General features: G+C 43.8%; 1 protein-coding gene across 1 annotated transcript in view; it reads left to right on the top strand.

The window, feature by feature from the left end:
* The window catches only part of EPHA4 (EPH receptor A4), a 119,299-nt gene extending 101,314 nt beyond the window's left edge, over positions 1–17,985 (top strand). The window contains exons 12-18 of the mRNA XM_068145474.1: positions 693–754; positions 1,294–1,503; positions 3,972–4,121; positions 7,782–7,975; positions 11,257–11,412; positions 11,699–12,700; positions 15,907–17,985. Coding sequence (XP_068001575.1) covers positions 693–754; positions 1,294–1,503; positions 3,972–4,121; positions 7,782–7,975; positions 11,257–11,412; positions 11,699–11,813 — 887 coding nt within the window. The 3' untranslated portion in view covers positions 11,814–12,700; positions 15,907–17,985. The remainder of the gene's footprint in view (positions 1–692; positions 755–1,293; positions 1,504–3,971; positions 4,122–7,781; positions 7,976–11,256; positions 11,413–11,698; positions 12,701–15,906) is intronic.
* The last annotated feature ends 428 nt before the right edge of the window (positions 17,986–18,413 follow it).

The raw sequence follows: 18,413 nt of genomic DNA, 5'->3' as shown, positions 1-18,413 counted from the left end.
GCCCAGCTTGGCTCTAGGCATTGCAGCATGAAAGCTGAGTGCTGCTGAAGCGCTGTGCCCCACATATGACACCATTCATTGCATCATTTATCCTCTGGTTGACTTCACAAGGCAAATAGCTTTGGCTCATTTATAAATAACTAGAGACACAGGATACAAATTCAGGACAGAGAAAGTTGAGAGGAACAGCTTGGATTTTACATCCTTGAATCCAATTGTCTTGGAATACCTTGTAGCTGCTGACAGTTTCTAATTCGCCTAAAGCGTTGATCATTCAAAGGAGGCAGAGAGACCAAAGCACTCTGAAATTCCATTTGGAAAGAAGAAGCCTTTCTAGTCTGCAAGCAATTTAATTACCCTAAAGATTTTTGTCAAGTTTGAACAGATCTTTGTTTCTTTGCTCTCAATTATCAATTGGTGTATTCCCTAGAGACCTGGAGCCACTTTAGTTAAAGACCTTGTCAATGAGTCAACCAAAGGGTTAACCTTCCAGATGGAGCCCTTGAAATGTTCCTGTCCTATAATATTTCTTCTCTTGCTCCCCACAGCTGAGGCATAAGCTCGGTGCTTTTCAAATTAAATTAGATTGTGTAAGCCAGGTGTCTTGGCAGTGAAATCATGTGCAGCCCATTTTTATCCCATTAACATCGCTGTTCATCAAGGAATTGTGTTTTTCTTTCCGCGAACTCTAGGTAAACCGGTAATGATCATAACTGAGTACATGGAGAACGGCTCCTTGGATGCCTTCCTCAGGGTAGGTGGTTTCTTCATGATAAGCTAAAGAGATTTTATACTGGGAAGCACTTTTTTCATTTTTAGTCTGGCTCTTTTATTTTTTTTGCAGAGTGAGACTGAAAATTCAGCATTTTTAAGGAAATTATGTTTGTGCTTGGGAAATTCTGTTTTCTAGCGTTGCTCCTCTTGAAACCCAAAATAAATGTGAAGGGATATGGATTAAATGTGATGTTTAAAATAGCAAGGTCTTAAATAATCCACGTTTAATGGAAACAGTTTTGATTTGCTCCACTTTTGAAGCATCGCAGTGCTACAGGCTCATTAAAAGCAGATGCATTGCAAACTGGATACAGCATCACTGGGAGCTGTGACAGAACCTCTGGGTTTTTACTTTGCTGCTGAATTATAGGCACTAGTCAGGAAAGCGAGGAAATAACATCTCATTTTATTTGAGAGAAGATGGCAATCCAGAGATATGCTTTTTGCCAGTTCCAGCGATGGCAATAATGCAGCTTTCAGCTTAATGCTCTGTGATTTTCTTCCTTTCCCCATATGCAGAAGAATGATGGCAGATTTACAGTCATCCAGTTGGTAGGGATGCTTCGTGGCATTGGTTCGGGAATGAAGTACCTGTCTGACATGAGCTATGTGCATCGGGATCTAGCTGCTCGAAACATACTGGTCAACAGCAACCTGGTCTGCAAAGTGTCTGACTTCGGCATGTCCCGGGTCCTGGAGGATGACCCTGAAGCAGCTTATACCACACGGGTAAGGAGGGGAAGAAAATGTCCAGTGGGTTTTCTTGCCTAATTGCTGGGTTTGTCTGACTGTGTGGGAGGTGACAATGGTTTGTTTTAAACCAATCTCAGTCCTAAGTGAAGACTGCTATCTCTACTGAATAATAAACAATGGCCTCACCTTCATAGCTGCTATAAATTGATGTAATGCTATTGCTATGCCAGTGACTGCATCAGTATTTCTTTGAGGATGTGACCCAGGTATTCCTCTGTTTCCTTCAGTGTCTTGGAGTCCATGACAGGAATCTGATGCCAGATATTAGAGTTTAGGCTTCTATTCCTTCTGCTGTCTACAGAAATGCTTAATGATTTACAAGTGACAACTCCCACTGAGGATGCAAGTGTAGATACACCACAACAAAAATCAAGGCTAAATCCACTTTTGCCCCTCACAAAGCAAATTTGACCTAAACAGTTTGGACTGGGATAAGTTTGAGGTCTGCATTCCCATTTCTTTTCTGCTGCATCTATATTTTAGCACCCCACTGTTAACTAGTTTTGGTAAAGCCATTTTAACATGCTACATGGGGAATAGTACTAATGCAGGTACTTCTGGCCACAAAACAACATCCCCACCATCACACCAGCCTTTGTACCAACACCTCTGTAATTAATATGCAGACAAGGAAAAAAAAGTTGAAGTTTCTAAAGTCTCCTTTTTTAATTGCTTATTTTCTTTGTTTTTAAATATCTGCCATTCTCCATCTGTTCTCCCTAGTGCAGAGTTTGTTTGCAGCACTCAGATCTTGCAGTTTAATCCTGACACTCATCCTTTAATGGATTCACAGTTTATTACAGGGCAGGATAGACTTGTGTAGTATTAAATGCTGGCCAGCCTTGGAGTTTCTCATCAGGGTGGCAAGTGGAAGGAGCAGAAGCAGAGGTTTGAAAAGCTGTAGTCAGGGAAATCAAAGTTTAGACAAACACCCAAGGGCAAGACAGACATGATTGAAAAGCTTCCTTTTGAATTTAGTGAGTGGAGATATAGTATTATGTTTGCTCTCAAGAGTAAACTGCAGGGAATCAATGACATTTGCTTTACAGCACATTGTCTTCCTCTGGTATCAGTAATGAAGGATCAGGAAAATTTGGATGAACTCCACCGTACTTGAGCAGCTAAATACAAGAGCTTATTGACAATTTTTAGAATGACAACCACATATAAACAATGTCCATGCACCTCTGTCTGAAAGGAGAACAGAGCTTTTTCATAACCAGAGATGATACAATAGAATGCAGTTTTTAAGGCATCCGTCTTAAAGTAAATTATATATTCTGCTCCCAGTATAACTCTTTGAAGTGAGAGCACCCTATAGCCACACAGGCACATACTGCCATAACCTGACTCACAAAGGGCCTGATGCAAAGGCCCAAGAAGCCAGGAGAAGGACCCTTTGATTTCACTTGCCTTTGGAATCAGTCCATATTAAACACTTGAGAGAGAGATTAGAACAATAAACCATTAAGTATGCACACGCTGCACTCACTTAGGGATAAAAACTATCCAGAAGATTGCTGAGAAAAAACCTACCAAAATAAACTTAATCAAAAAAGCATAAAAGAAAATGAAAAAACCCTAAAAGCTTTGTTCAGCTGAAGTTGTTCCCCAGATGGAACTGCAGGAAACCAAAAGCTCAATTAAAAACACCTTGCATATTAGCATAAACAAAAGGCAAAATCTCAGGCCTGGGATCGCTCAGCTAAGGCAAAATCAGCTAAACAGGATGGAGTGAGTTCCTTTTGAAACAGTGCAGGACAGATGCCCAAGTGGTTTTATTTGTTTAGAAAGTTTTGTAGCAAGAGGCAGCTCTCTGACAGGTATCATAGCAGCCTCATACCCTGCTCTGATGCTGAGCTGCTCCTCCAGGCACTGGGAGAGCCCAGAGGCTTGCTCACCTTCTCCCGTCTCTGATAGAAGTTGGGATACTGCCCATGGAAAACACCACAGAGTATTCAGAAATCTTCCCAGTTTATCCTCTCTTTATTTTACCTTTTTGAAAAGCAAGATGTTGGTAATCCTATTTTTCTGAAACAGGCTAAACAGGTCAGACAGGCAGGCAAGGAAATAGTAATTAATGGCATGTACTTATTTGTTTTGTCAACTAAATCTGTAATATAGGCTTTGTAGAACCCCAGCTTGTTCTCATGCTTCAGCAGAGCTCTGAGCAGAGCTCTGTTAGAGGGCTGGTAAAAATACGTTTAACAGTTTGTAGCTTCTCCTCCTTGTGACTAAAGAAAACAGATGGGCAGTTTTGCCTCCTGGTTGGATCTGACAAGTTTGTGGCAAGAAAAAAGAGAAACTGGGTGCCTTTTGAAGGATTCTGGGACTGCATGCAGCAAGCCATTTTCCGTTTGTAATGGCAGAGTAAGGACAGTGACAGCCGCACAGGTTACTGGGTCAATGACTCACGAGCCTGTGGTTTCTTTTACTTGTGACAGGGTGGCAAGATCCCCATCAGATGGACTGCACCAGAGGCAATTGCCTACCGAAAATTTACATCAGCTAGTGATGTGTGGAGCTATGGCATCGTCATGTGGGAAGTGATGTCCTACGGAGAAAGACCTTACTGGGATATGTCCAATCAAGATGTGAGTCTCCTGAGCTTCTTTTTCTCTCCCTTTCCCCCCATGCTTTTATCTTAGTCCTTAGATGTCTGCTGATGTGTTTCTGTGCCAGTTGCTGTGTAGTTGTAAGATATTTGCTCCATGATTTTAAAATGTTAATATGGGTGGTAGAGTCCTGTTTTCTCAGGGAACATTTATGGAACTAAGATTTCCTTGAAGTCTTCCAGATGACCTGGACAGACTGGGCAGAGAGGAACCTCATGAAGTTGAACAAGGGCAAGTGCAGAGTCCTGCAGCTAGAGAGGAATGACCCCATGCACCACTATAGGTTAGGGGCTGACCTGCTGGAAAGCAGCTTGGCAGAGAAGGCCCTGGAAGTGCTAGTTCATCATGACCCATCAGTGTGCATTTGTGGCCAGGAAAGCCAATGGTATCCTGAGAGACATTAAAAAGAGAGTGACCAGCAGGTCATGGAACATTCTTCTTCCCCTCTGCTCTAGTGAGGCCACATCTGGAGTATTGTGTCCAGGTCTGGACTCTGCAGTTGAAAAGATACAGGGAACTACTGGAGAGAGTCCAGTGGATGCTACAAAGATGCCAAGGGGACTTAAATATCTCTGTGAGGAGGAGAGGCTGGGAGACCTAGGGCTATTTATGCTGGAGAAGGCTGAGAGCAGAAAATCTTACCAGTGCTGATATCTAAAGGGTGAGGGTGAAGAGGATGCGGTCCAGGTACCTTTCAGTGGTGCCCAGTGACAGCACAAAGGGCACAATTTGAAAACAAGAGGTTCAATCTGAACATGAGGAAAAAACTTCTTTTCTGTGAGGGTGCTGGAGCCCTGGACCAGGCTGGCCCAGAGAGTTTGTGGAGTCTCTCCTTCTCTGGAGAGATTCCAAACCCACATGGATAATGCAATCCTGGGCAACCTGTTCTGGTTGACCATGCTTTAGCAGGAGAGTTGGACTAGATAATCTTTAGAGGTCCTTTCCAACCCCTACCATGCTGGGATTCTATGACTGTGAAGTCATCAATTCTGGATTGTGGTCAGTGATTCTCCACTTAGGATCTATAACTTTTCCTTTCTTTTTTTTTCTTTTAAGTTTAGGAAAAATACTGTAAACTATTCAAGTAAGAAGAAGAATGGGAAAAAAGGGAGATTAATCTGTTTAAACTGTCAGGTTGTAATCCTGTCAGGACAGGAAAGATTTGAATGTTGATACTAAATATCAACTTTATAGAAAGTCTTTAAAAAAAACCCACTTGAATTTAATGGGACTTCCTAGTAGTTAATTTCTCAACCCCCAGTATGCTTGTAATTCTTATATATGATTTTATGTCTCATAGGATATCTAGAATAAGGTATATACTTTGTTCAGTTTTGGGCCCCTCAGTACAGGACATTGAGGTATTGGGGCAATAAAGCTGGTAAAGGGTCTAGAAAGCAAGTCCTGTGAGGAGCAGCTAAGGAAACTGGTGGTACATTCAGCTTAGAGAAAAGGAAACTCAGGGGAAACCTTCTCACTCTCTGTAACTCCCTGAAGGGAGACTGGAGTGATGTGAGAGTTTGTCTGTTCTCCCAAGTAGCAAGTCACAGGATGAGAGGAAATGGCTTCAAATTGTACCAGGAGAGGTTTAGGTTTGACATTAGGGAAAGTTTCTTCCTTGAAAGGATTTTGAAGCCCTGGATCAGGCTGCCCAGAGAAGTGCTGGAGTCGTCATCCCTGGAGGGATTTAAAAGATGTGGTGCTGAGGGACATGGTTTTGCAGCGGACTTGGTAGTGTCAGGTTAATGATTAGACTTGATGGTCTTAAAGGTCTTTTCCAGCCTAAATGCTTCTATGATTCTATGTGAAATCCAATTCTGTGTACCAGTCAGAGCATCCTAGTGACAATTGCATTGCTGCCTCCTGAGGACATTAAAAAGCAGCTTTGCTAAATGACCATTCTTAAATTATGCATGTCCTGTTTAACCGTACCATCTGGACTACTTCGGTGGATTCCAAGAGGGAGCATGCACAATGGCTGCTCTTCCAGAAGAGTATTTAATAATAATGCTAATAAGAGCTTTTGCTAATAGAATTTTTATTAAATGGGGGAAAAAAAAAAAAAAAGAATTATAGTGAAAATGAGACATAGATTATCCATAATTCTTTTCCCAGGGGATTGGCAAACATAAAGGCAGAAGAAAATGTGAATCTGAATATATGGTCATGGGAGTGGTTAAGTCATTTTACCAGTCATCTGCTTCCTTATGTGGAGCTGAATGTTTTCAAAGACTGTCTGGATGTGGATGGCATTTAATCTAAGTGAGGGATGTAATTTTAATTTCCTTCTGATGTGAAATGTCTCTTCTGGCACCCAGTCTTGCCTTCCTCTGCTAACAGGAAGTCATCAAGACTTTGCAAGAAAATAAAACACCAGATGTGTCTCAGTTATATCAGACGTGTCTACACAGCACAGCAGAGCTCAATGCAATGAGTGCAGAGAGTGCATGTTGGGCCTGTGTATACTGCTGATGGGTGGTGCTGCACCATCTCAAAGCTGACTTGAACTGGACAGTGAAAGCCAACATCCCTCTCTTTGCAGCCTCTCTTTAGTACATGGCATAGACAAGGCTTTTTCTCCACTTTAGCGATGTTAAGAGCAGTGCTTTTCGCAGTGCTTCAGAAGTGAAGTTCAGATTATTCTCAGTGTCTATTAAATCAAAAGAAAGAAAAGGTTCTTCTTACTTTCTGGAGTGGTGAGAGCCACTGAATAGCACAAGCATATCCCTTGCCCCGTCATCCCAGGGGATTTTAGCCACTAATTGGACAAGACCAGAATGAGGGAATGTAGCACAATTCAGTCTCTGTGCACTCCTGGTCTCTAGTCTCATAGTGAATCCTGCCAGCAAAGTCATATCGATTAATTAAGATCTGAAGTCTTCTGGGTCATGTCCCTGTCATATCAGAGTTGAGTCCTGGCCATGTCCTGTTCTCCTGAGGTCTCTAAGAAATCATCACAGCTCTGGAGTCCTTCTTGGAGGGCTTGAAATGACTTCAGTTTATGAATTTTGCTGGTTTCTGTTAAATATGAAGTTCATACTTAAGCTGGTGTGCTGGACTTCTGTAACTTCCTTGATATAAAGCTGCAGAGAAGGGTTCCCATTGCTGCATTTCTTAGTTCAGAGCATACAATGGTAAAAGAACAGGTTCTCTACAAAGCCTTTAGTACTGCCAGAGATGAGCTAGGCCAGGTGGAGATGATCGGCTGTACCCTAAAAATAACAGAGAAAAATTCAACTTCAAAATATCGCCTCCCAGACTGACAGGTATTAAAGGCTGGCTGTAGAGCTGTGGGAGCTATTGTTTCTCTAATCCTCAGTCTAGCAAGAAGAGTTGCTTAATTCTAGCCTGGGCTATTTTGCCATCCCCGTGTGCCATGCGTTCTTTTGTGATGCATTGCCCTGCTGCGTCTGATGCTGGCTTTGGATGCCGTACCCTTTCACTTTTTGAATTGCTGAGGAGAAATGACACTTCTGAGACCACCAGCTGCCTGAGTCTGAGTGCAATTTTCCATGTTGTTTCACTTAATTGTGGATTTGTTTCCATACTTTGGATTGCCCTAGGATAAATGATACTCAGATGGTAGATGTGAGTAGTGTCCAATGTTCTCTAATGCCTTCCTAATTGTGCCATTTATAGGTTATTAAAGCCATCGAGGAAGGGTACCGGCTGCCACCTCCGATGGACTGCCCCATTGCTCTCCATCAGCTGATGTTAGACTGCTGGCAGAAGGAACGCAGTGACAGGCCCAAATTTGGACAGATCGTCAACATGCTGGACAAACTCATCCGCAACCCCAACAGCTTGAAGAGGACAGGCAGTGAGAGCTCCAGGTCAGCTGGGCTTCTGTAATGGTGATATATGAGGGAGTGCAGCGGAGGTGACAGGAAGAGCTGCAAGTCACCTAAAGCTCTGTGGCAGTGGGATTAAAGCTTGCAGAGCCAGGTCGCACAGCAGATATTGCACTGTACAGGAGAGCAATGGGGTCATGCTGGGACAGTACTCAACCCCCCCAGGCTCTCCTGGCTCTGTGAGAAAGTAAAACTGAACAATCAGAGCTGTTGCTGTAGCACACCAATGCCGAGCACCCTTACAGCATGGCCTTAAGCACATCTCAAAGAAGTTCTGCTGCAGGCAAGCTCTGTTAGACGGCAAAGTTTGCTGCCTCTTTTCCCTCTCTCCCCTCGTGAAAGGGCTTGAACGGGCAGCCTTGATGCAGTGTGGCTGAGAGGAGTGGTGTGGTTTGATGCAGGAAAAGTACATCATCAGGTTTTATAAACACTAGATTTGTGTAGGATTTGCAAATGAGCGTTACGGGATTAGAGCCAATGCCTGGCAGGCATTGGGGAGGTGTGGATTAATTTTTATGTGAATTTGAATTTAATTTTGTGGAAAGCCAGGTTCATGTCTCCACCGATCCCGCATTACATCTGTGTTTTGTTTTGTTTGCTGAGTGTGGTGTACCTGGTACGTGCAAAAGAAGTGTGGTAGGAAGGAAACTCCCAGAGTTGCAGGGTAAAACCGAGCTGTCTCTGTTGGGACAGATCAGCGGTTTGTTTCAGGTGGTGAAACACTGCTGAAGTAAGAGGAGCTTTACTAATTTACACCGGGTTTGTTCGGTTTTTTCCAAGCGTACTGTGCTTTGTCAGGTACATTTGCTTACAGTGAATATGGAAAAAAGATGAAAAGAAAAGAAACAAAGGGAAGATAATGGGAAATTATGTTTCAAGAAAAGGGAAGGTACGAGGTTCCTCCTTTACTCTTCCCTCGAAGGCCATGTATGGAGTATGGTGTCTAGTTCTGGGCTCCCCAGTTCAAGACAGGGAACTACTGGACAGTGTCCAGTGTATCCTACAAAGATGATGAGGGAGCTGGAGCATCTCTCTGACAAGAAAGAAAGGAGAGCCCTGAGGTTGTTTAGCCTGGAGAAGAGAAGACTGAGAGTGGATCTTCTCAATGCTTATCAATATTTAAGGGATGGGGGGCAAGAGCCAGACTCTTTTCAGTGGTACCCAGCAACAGGACAAGGGGCAACAGGCACAAACTGGAATGCTGGAAGTTCCGTCTGAACATGAGGAAAAACTTCCCTATCAGTGTGCTGGAGCCCTGAACCAGGCTGCCTTCTCTGAAGGGATTCCAAACCTACCTGAATGTGATCCTGGGCAACCTACTGTGGGTGGCCCTGTTTTAGCAGGGCACTTGGACTAGATGATCTCTGGAGGTCCCTTCCAACCCCCACAAATGCTGGGATTCTGTGATATCTCCTAGATTGCCTTAATCACACTGATAACCTGGCAAAAATGTATCTACCCTTGAGGCTTAAATAATTTGCATGGTGAGAATCACAATACGATCTGCTGTGATAATTTGATTTCAGGATCACAGTATGAAGTCCTCCATCTTGCTTTGTTTCCAATTTACAGGTGTTCTTTTAAAATACATAGATTTTACAGAAGTTGATAGCCTCTCCAAGGTCATTTTTCTCTCTCTCTCTGTATGTGTGTGAGTTAATAGCCTGTTCAAGGTCATTTCATGTTCACGGGTATTTATAGATCTTTATTTTTCTTCTCTTTGGAATATGAATTTCAAATCTGCTTATAGCATTATGAATGCATTATGTGACTTTATAGGTGAAGCATAATTGTCTATAATTAGGTTGCCATCATTGGTCTTGCGTTAGATAACGCAGTAAAAGAGTTGTACCAAGTATTAGCAGCACGTACTCCGTGCCTTAGGCAAGACATAACGATGCTGTTGCACACCTAATCTTTGATGATGTGCGCTCTCAAATAAATTGCTAAATGATAATTGGTTTGGTTAGGCAGTAGTGATTTACAATGGCTTCATGCACCTGTGATTTACAATATACATGAAATCATAAACTGAGATATTAATAAGAGGAGCAAATTCTGTGCAAATAATTATTCGCAGATCTGTGTAAGGGAAAATGAGAAGCACATTCCATGGTGCAAACAAAGATCAAAGCTCGCCTGATTCCTGCCACTCCTGGCGCACGCACGGGTCAGGAATGGATTGATTAAAGAGAGGATTAACTCCCTGCTGTCCTGGGTTTGATTAAATGCACTGAGCTTGCCTGCAAACCTGGCTAGAAACAGGATTTATCTGAACCCGCCCTGAGTTTTGCCCTCCAAACCAGTCTGGCAGGTTGTGAGCTCCCAGCTCCTTGGCACAGGCTTCAGTGGTGTTTCTATAGCTGCTGAGCTGAGGTCTGACACATGCGGGATTGGCAAGGTCTTGCATTGCTGCCGGTGAGATACAGACCCAGCTGGCTGAACGCCTTCCAGCTCTGCCATCCTCTTTGTCTCATGAAGTAAAAGGGCTTTCTGTGAACTTGGTTCTGTCTGAGGTGGAAATTGTAAGCGGCATTGTGGTTCAAATTAGATCTGAAAGCAAAAAGAGAAACCTAAGGTCAAATTAATTCTTAGCAGAAATTGGTCTATTACTTGGTATTTGGGGGAGGAGAGCCTCCCCCTCTACTCTGCCCTAGTAAGGCCATGTCTGGAGTACTGAATCCTGTTCTTGGGTTCCCCAGTTCAAGAGAGACAGGGAAATGGTAGAGAGTCTGGTGGGTCCTACGAAGATGCTGAGGGGTGTTAAGCATCTCTTTGATGAGTAAGGGCTGAGAGACCTAGGCATCTTTAGCCTGGAGAAGGGGAGACTGGGGGTGCATCTCAATGCATATCAATATCTAAAGGGTAGGGGTCCAGAGGATGGAGCCAGCCCCTTTTCAGTGGTGCCCAAAAACTGGACAAGGGACAACATGCACAATCTGGAATAGGGTTGCCCAGAGAGGTGGTGGACTCTCATTCTCTGGAGAGATTCCCAGCTTGTCTGGACCTTGCAATCCTGGGCAAGCTGCTCTGGTTGACTCTGCTGTCACTTCCAACCTCCATCCTTCTGGGATTCTGTGGTTTTATTTAGTTTGTTGCAGTGATCTGCACTGCTGTGCTGAGCCACCAGTTTCACTGGGCACAACATCTCACCTCTATGTTGCCTAATCATTGAGGATAGCTGTTGCGACAACCAAACATTGATTTGTGACTCCTGATCCAGCTGACACCATTTTTCTCTCCTTTTCCTGTTTGACACCCAGACCCAGCACAGCCCTCCTGGATCCCAGCTCCCCAGAGTTCTCGGCGGTTGTTTCTGTTGGTGACTGGCTCCAAGCCATCAAAATGGAGCGATACAAGGATAACTTCACAGCTGCCGGCTATACCACCCTAGAGGCTGTGGTGCACATGAACCAGGAGTAAGTACTCAGCGATATAACAAAAAACTGGTAAATCTGGATTTAATCAGCCTCTTTTGCTTTGTGCTGCATATCGTTGCACTCATTAAAGGATTGGAATGCCTTTCATTTGGATGGAGGAGAGCTTTCAAATGCCTCCACAATGCCTTTGCTTATTTAATTAAACATTTCTGTACATCTGCCTTGCTTTTGCTATGTTGCTTGTGGCTGACTTAACATTTTTTTCCCCACACCAGTGTCTGATCCACGTTTCTCAGCCCCCTGCCGTTTCTCTTGCTTTCCACAGAGACCTGGCAAGGATCGGCATCACTGCCATCGCGCACCAGAACAAGATCCTGAGCAGCGTTCAAGCGATGCGCACCCAAATGCAACAGATGCATGGCAGGATGGTTCCCGTCTGAGCCAGCACTGAATAAACTCAAAACTCTTGAAATTAGTTTACCTCATCCATGCACTTTAATTGAAGAACTGCACTTTTCTTACTTCGTCTCCTCGCCCGTCGAAATCAAGATCTGCAGCATTGCTTGATGTACAGATTGTGGGAAAGCGAGCATGTGTGTCGGGAGCGGGGGGCCTCCAGAGAATGACAAGCCGTCATTTTCAACCAGACCTGGAACAAATTGTTTCTTGGAACACGCTTCTCTGTTGATCGACGATATGTAAAATACGTGTATCTATATAAATATAAAGTCACGTTCAAGTTTTGATGCTATGTTTGCTGCCAGATACTGTGCTTAAAACAAAAAAAAAACCAACAAAAAAAAAACAAACCCCAAACCAGAATGACTTCCCTTCTCCCTGTGACCTGTAGGATTACAACCATAGTGTTTTCTTTGTGGGTGAAACCACCGTTGTGCATCGTTCACTGGAATGAAGAATTTGCCCTAGGATATTATTTGCAGACTCAATGCATCACTGATACCTTGCAGAAACCTCAGTGAGAACGAGAACATTGTGTGGCTCATTAGTGCCTGCCGATTAGTGATGTGCCCACTTTTGGGCTTGAGAAATGAAAGGACCCACCTTGTGGATTACTGGGCAAAACTGGACTTCTGGGGAGCTTGTTGGCTGGTGGTGTGCTGTGCTGAAGCCTACTGCTTAAAGACACGTTGTGAACATCATGGCAGTAGTCAGCGGTGACAATCGTGGCTGTGGAGCCTTCAGACTTGTTTTCTCTTTCAAGAAGAGGCTCCCTTTGCCACAGGAAGAAGGTCAGTGGAAGTACAGAGCCCAACATGTTCATGGTGCTTTATTCCTTAAACTGTGCTGGGATTTCATCACCATTGAGGTAAGAAAACCCCAAAAGTGCAGTTTGTGTAGGATTTTGAGTTCCTAGTTGGTTTCTGTGAACCTGTGCTGGTTTCCCATACTAATTGTTTGGTGTTTCACATTGTTTGCTCTATTTGATGATAGTAAAAATTGCACTGTTTCAAAACCTGGTTTTGCTCTCAAGATGTTGCATGTTAGGATGAGCGGACAAGTTGTAGGAGTATGTCTTGTGGCTCACTCAGTTCAGTGCTAAGAGCTTGACCTAAGTGCTTGGAGGTAATTCACACTGAGAGTAGGAGGAATGCCCTTATTTTTTGGGTAAAAACCCCCACATATGGATCCCATTGAAACCGAGAATAACTTTATAAAGTTCAGATACTCATAAATACACCAAGAAGAACAAGGAACTTTTCCTGTCCTCTCATGAACAACAGACGAACCTCTATTTGTGTTTTGGAAGGATCAGTATCAGTGGCTGTCAGGGGTTTTATGGGAAGGGGAGCAGACTGAAGTGGGATTGTGCATGACGCCTTGTTGGCTTGGCCCAATATCAGTCTCAGGCATGGTTATGGATCTGTTATGCAGCAGTGTTATGCCTCAGACACAGTGATCCAGCCTCATCAGCTGTGGGAACCAAGTTCACTTCTGAAACCAGCCCCACATGCTGGATTATCAGGGTGTGAGGACCAGGTGTAGCCGGCTTGGCAAAAGTCTAAGCACCCCCTTGCAAGTGTGGCACACAAGGTGCCTGAAAAGCTGCCATCCAACTCCTTTGATAAATGGATGGAAAGTTGAGTAAGTGAAAGCATCCACTGAGAGGAGATGACTGTTGCAAAATGTGGTTATCCTCATTAAGTTACATAGGGTGAAGCTTCATGTAATAAATCTCTGAACACACTTAGGCTTGAAGGACAGTGATGTAAGTGCTGAAGCATGTCCCGTGTCCAAAGAAGGGCAATGAAGCTAGTAAAGGGTCTAGAAAACAAGTCCTGTGAGGAGTGCCTGAGGAATCTGGAGTTGTTCAGCATAGAGAGGAGGCTGAGAAAGGACCACCTCATTCTCCACAACTCCCTGAAAGGAGGTTGCAGTCAGGTGGAAGTCAGTCTCTTCTCCCAAGTAGCAAGCAATAGGGCAAGAGGAAATAGTTTTGAGTTGTGCCAGGGGAGATTTAGATTGGACATCCGGAATAATTTCTTCCCCAAAGGGGTTCTCATAGCCTAGAACGGGCTGCCCGTGGAAATATTGGAGTCCCCAGCCTTGGTGGGATTTAAAAGCCTTGCAGATGTGGTGCTGAGGGACATGGTTTAGTGATGACCTGACAATGCTGGTAACCCAGTGTTAATCTTAAAGTTTTCTTCCAACCAAAGTGATTCTATGATTGTATGATTTTGAAGACTTATTGTGCCTTTTGAACAGAGTCTATAAATTGGATGCCTTTTGGAGGCGTTTCAAGGACCAAAGTGATGAGGTGACCTTAGAAAAGAGGCAGCATCAGGCCCACTTGTGCTGTGCTGGGTAGGAGGAGGATTTTCATGACACATCCTGTAGAACAGACATTATGTTTTAGCTGAGCCAGGCACGGCATCAGAAAGATGACATTTATGTTTGGATGGTGCTAAGGCTGATTCTTTGATCTGTAATATTTGGGTCCCACTCTGTGCCTGACAGCAAATTCAGAAACGATTTGGTGGCTTTATATGTCAATAATAATTGCGTTTGTTCTAAATCCAAGCCAGCTCACTCAGTTAGACAAGTCACAGTTACTTTGTTGTCACTCATGTCACTCTTTGTCACTTTCAACAATAAGTGGCTGAGTTTAACCACTAACTCTCCCTCACCCCCAACTTTCTCAGCAAACGAGTTTTGTTCAGAATATGAGATGCTAAATTTGGATCCTGTCAAGTCGTGACAGCTCAGTAAAAACTGTTCTGCGGCATTACTTATAAAAGCTTTTCCATTTCATGAAATTTAAGATTTCTTCTGAAAAACTCCTTAAACCAGCAGGTTTTAGTGTCATTTTGCCAGGCAACATCAGAAGCAGTCATTCATTTTAAAGACCTGACACTTGGACTTTCAGCAGCACAAATTATTTTGCTTCTTAAGGGCAGAGATAATTCAGGTTTCCTCTTCCCATAAATCCGTTGTGTTCTGTTGAGATCGCCTTTTGACATGAAAATAAACCAGTCAGTTTTCTGGCCACTCTGTCAATTCCTTTCTTGGAGCCTAGTAACTGTAATTCAAAACTCCATGCAAAATGGAAAACTGGGTCCCTATAGAGTGAAGATGATGATGGCAGCTCTGACAGCAGGTTCTCAGAACTTCTGTTGATGGTTGTGTTCCCTGTGGTAAAATATGGCCAGTGAGGGGACAGCCACTGGAGTGGGATGTTTGCTAGGGGAGAGAAGGTTACAAAAATTAGGTGGCACATAGAAATCATAGAATCTTTTTGGTTGGAAGAGACCTTTAAGATCCATCAAATCCAATCATTAACCCAATTCTGACAAGTTCACCACTAAACTGTGTCCCTCAACACCACATCTGTATGGCTTTTAAATCCACCCATGGATGGAGATTCCACCACTCTCCTGGGCAGTCTGTTCCAGGGCTTGACAACCCTTTCAGTAAAGAAATTGTTCCTAATGTCCAACCTAAACCTCCCCTGGCCCAACTTGAGGCCATTTCCTCTTGTTCTATTGCTTGTTGCTTGGGAGAGGATTCTGACCTTCATCTTGCCCCAATCTCTTTTCAGGCAGTTTTAGAAAGCAAGGAGGTCTTCGCCTAAGCCTCCTTCTCTCCAGGCTGAGCAGCCCTGGGTCCCTTAGTACAGATATGTAGGCTACATATTTGTTTATAGGAATGGGAGCAAGACTTTGAAATAGAGTGAGGCAAAGAAAAGAAGGAAAAGGGGCAAGGAAGGCCAACATGTTCTTACTCATTGACAGCTGTTGGTTGTGTTTGTCTCACTGTCCCAAGCCAGCTCCTGTAGCTTTAGGAAGTCTTCCTCTACTCTGTGGGGAGAGGTTTAATTCCATGTCACCTCTTCACTGGTGCAGAGATGAATTCAAGCTTTTCATTTTCATGTGAAGCAGCAATTGCACCAGCCAAGAAGGGGCTGGCTACACCCAGCAGCATTTCTGCTGGGACTTCCAAGAGTAGCCATTCAGAAAGATGTGTGTCTGGCTGCCTGCTTGTTGTTTAATATGTTTGTGTTTTCTTTCTGTGCAGGGAAATTGGATTTTGATTTCATGGCGCATCCTATTGACCATATTGACCATGAAGGAACATAGACTAGATATAAAGCCTTCTGGATCCACAGTTGTGTCTTCCATAGCACTGATTCTGGAAACCACAGACTGAACACTCACCAGTCCCTGAAGAGAAAGTGACTTGTACTTTTTTTTTTGTGTGCCACCACTCCATTTTTTATCTTCATTGTGAGCTAATGAACTTGTTGAGACTCAGCACCCAGCTGTCATTTGAGGAATGTACTGTGTCAAAGCCCTGCAGACTTCTGGATTGAGTTTTTTTCTTCCCCTTCTGCTTTCTTTCCTACCTTGGGTTTTATTTATATATTTTGTTCTTTTCTTTCCTCATCCTGCTGTCACTGCTGTGTCTTGGATGAATGCAGGTGACGGAGCACTACACATCTTGCCATGGACGCCAGGCCAGGTGCCGCAGCAAAGAACCCAGGTCCTGTGAACTGCCTGTACCCCTTGCTGAAGTGGCTTTTCACACAAAACCTGCCATGATATGAATGGTTTGGGTTTTCCTGTGAATGGGTAATGGCTGATTGTCTCCTCGGAAGGGTGTGTACCTGTGCTTGTGTGCATGCGTTTGCCTGCCATTCACCTCCTGTGCAGAACTGCCTCTGAATGTGCTGAGAACATCCCTGGAAGTGCAGGAGTCCCCTCTCATGTGAGAGCAGGCCAGTAGCTCATGTCTCCAACAGTAGCCAGAACACACACCTTAAAAGATGTTTAAATTTCTGGACCTGGAATTGTACTTTTTAGCTGTCACACTAACCTTAATGAGTGGTTCTGCAGCCTGAGATGGGCAATTTCAGTTAGTTTTGGAGTTGTGGATTAGGGGATTCATAAGGGTGCTAAAGACTTTCCCAAGTAACATTTATTCATCCTGATGCCCTGTTCACGATCATAAGCAACCAGGTCCTCAATGGCAAGGTGATGGAGACAACACCCGTGCATCCATCCCCTGGTAACCTCCAAACTGAATTCTTCAGTAGCCTTTTTTTGAAGACTTGTTGAATGAGAACAAATATATGCAATTCTGCCATTTGCAGAAGCACCTCGTTCTGTGCAAGCTGTGATTAACCTGTAATAACCCAAACACTTGGTTTGCTCCCAGCACAGATAAGGAACAAAAATGCAATGAGACCTGTAAGGTTACAGTAGTCAGTGAGAGGGTTATGACATGTGTCCTGTTCCTCATGTGGGTAATGAGGAGCTGGTGAAGTGCCGTAGGAGACACTTTCTTCCGTGACCCAAGGAGCAGTGCTGGAATTTCCTGGTACTATCCAGAAAAGCTTTCTCTGATTGGAGAATTCCCTGTTAATGTAGCGTAAGCTGGTTTGAGTGTAGCTGTGCGCTAGACCCCGGGGAACATATGGTGCTGGGTATTTGGAGGGGGCTGGTCAGGCTCCCTGCTTTCTTCCTGGCCACGGGGCCTGGCATTGGCCATGCTACCCACTGCAGCAAACTCCCACAGGACAGCTCCTCCAGACCTGGGGAGACTGGATGCATTCAGAGAGAGCTGTGAAGTGGCGTCCCAAAGGTGCTCCTACTTCGTCCTCTTGTCCTTCCTCACTGACCCTCCAAGCCCATCGTTAACCATACTCCTGCCCACTCTGGCAGGGTCAGTTGAAGGGACATGAGGACAACCACATCGTTGGCCAAGGCCAAGCCCGGTCATGTTGAGCGAGGTGCCAACAATGAAGGCTGCTCCAGATGGAGCTGGAGATGGAAGGGAAGTGAACGCTACAGCGCTGCTTCCTATTTGGGAAGAGGTCATCACCAGGAGTTCCTCACACGCTACACCTCTGTTTGTTGAGCAATTGTCCTGTTCACACACCACTGGTTGATGTTTGTCTGGGTTTCTCGCTGTACCGATTTTGTGATGGACCTGATGTATTAAAAATATATATGTATAAAATAACAAAAAGCTGGTAAGTCACCAGCAAGCAGGACTTGAGAAGCAGTATTTTTCTTTCACGTGACATTTTCATAACCAGAAGAAAGAAAGAAAAAAAAAAAACAACAAAAGACAAAAAAAATTAATAATCTGAAATACTAATCTGACAAATAAAGAGAGAGTGCATTTATTTTTTTGTATCACTGCAAGTATGTTGGAATATGCAAGGACTGTGGTTAAAACTAGAATGTATGAGGCATATTATACCTTAGTTCATACTGAGAGAAAAACAAAAAACAATCTAACAGCATTTCTTGGTTCGTGCATTTGAATGATCTCTGGGTTAGATAAATAGATTTTTTTTTGTTTTCTATTTTGGTTTAATTTGTAATTTCCACCCCCTCCCCCCACCCCACCCCCCACTCCCCCCCCCTTTCCATGAATTTTAGGTACACATAACTTATGTCATTTATTTATGGTCTTTTATACCTAGTTTGTAAAATTGTAAAATAGCAAACGATGCAAACATTTGCATTTGAAAATAATAAAGTAGTTGCTGTACAAACCTGAAACGGGGCTGTTTC

This window comes from Melanerpes formicivorus, unplaced genomic scaffold (assembly GCF_026170545.1).
Source record: "Melanerpes formicivorus ecotype bairdi unplaced genomic scaffold, bMelFor1.0.p_v2 SCAF_12, whole genome shotgun sequence".
Lineage (NCBI taxonomy): Eukaryota > Metazoa > Chordata > Aves > Piciformes > Picidae > Melanerpes > Melanerpes formicivorus.
This window is presented reverse-complemented; position numbering and strand designations above follow the sequence as displayed.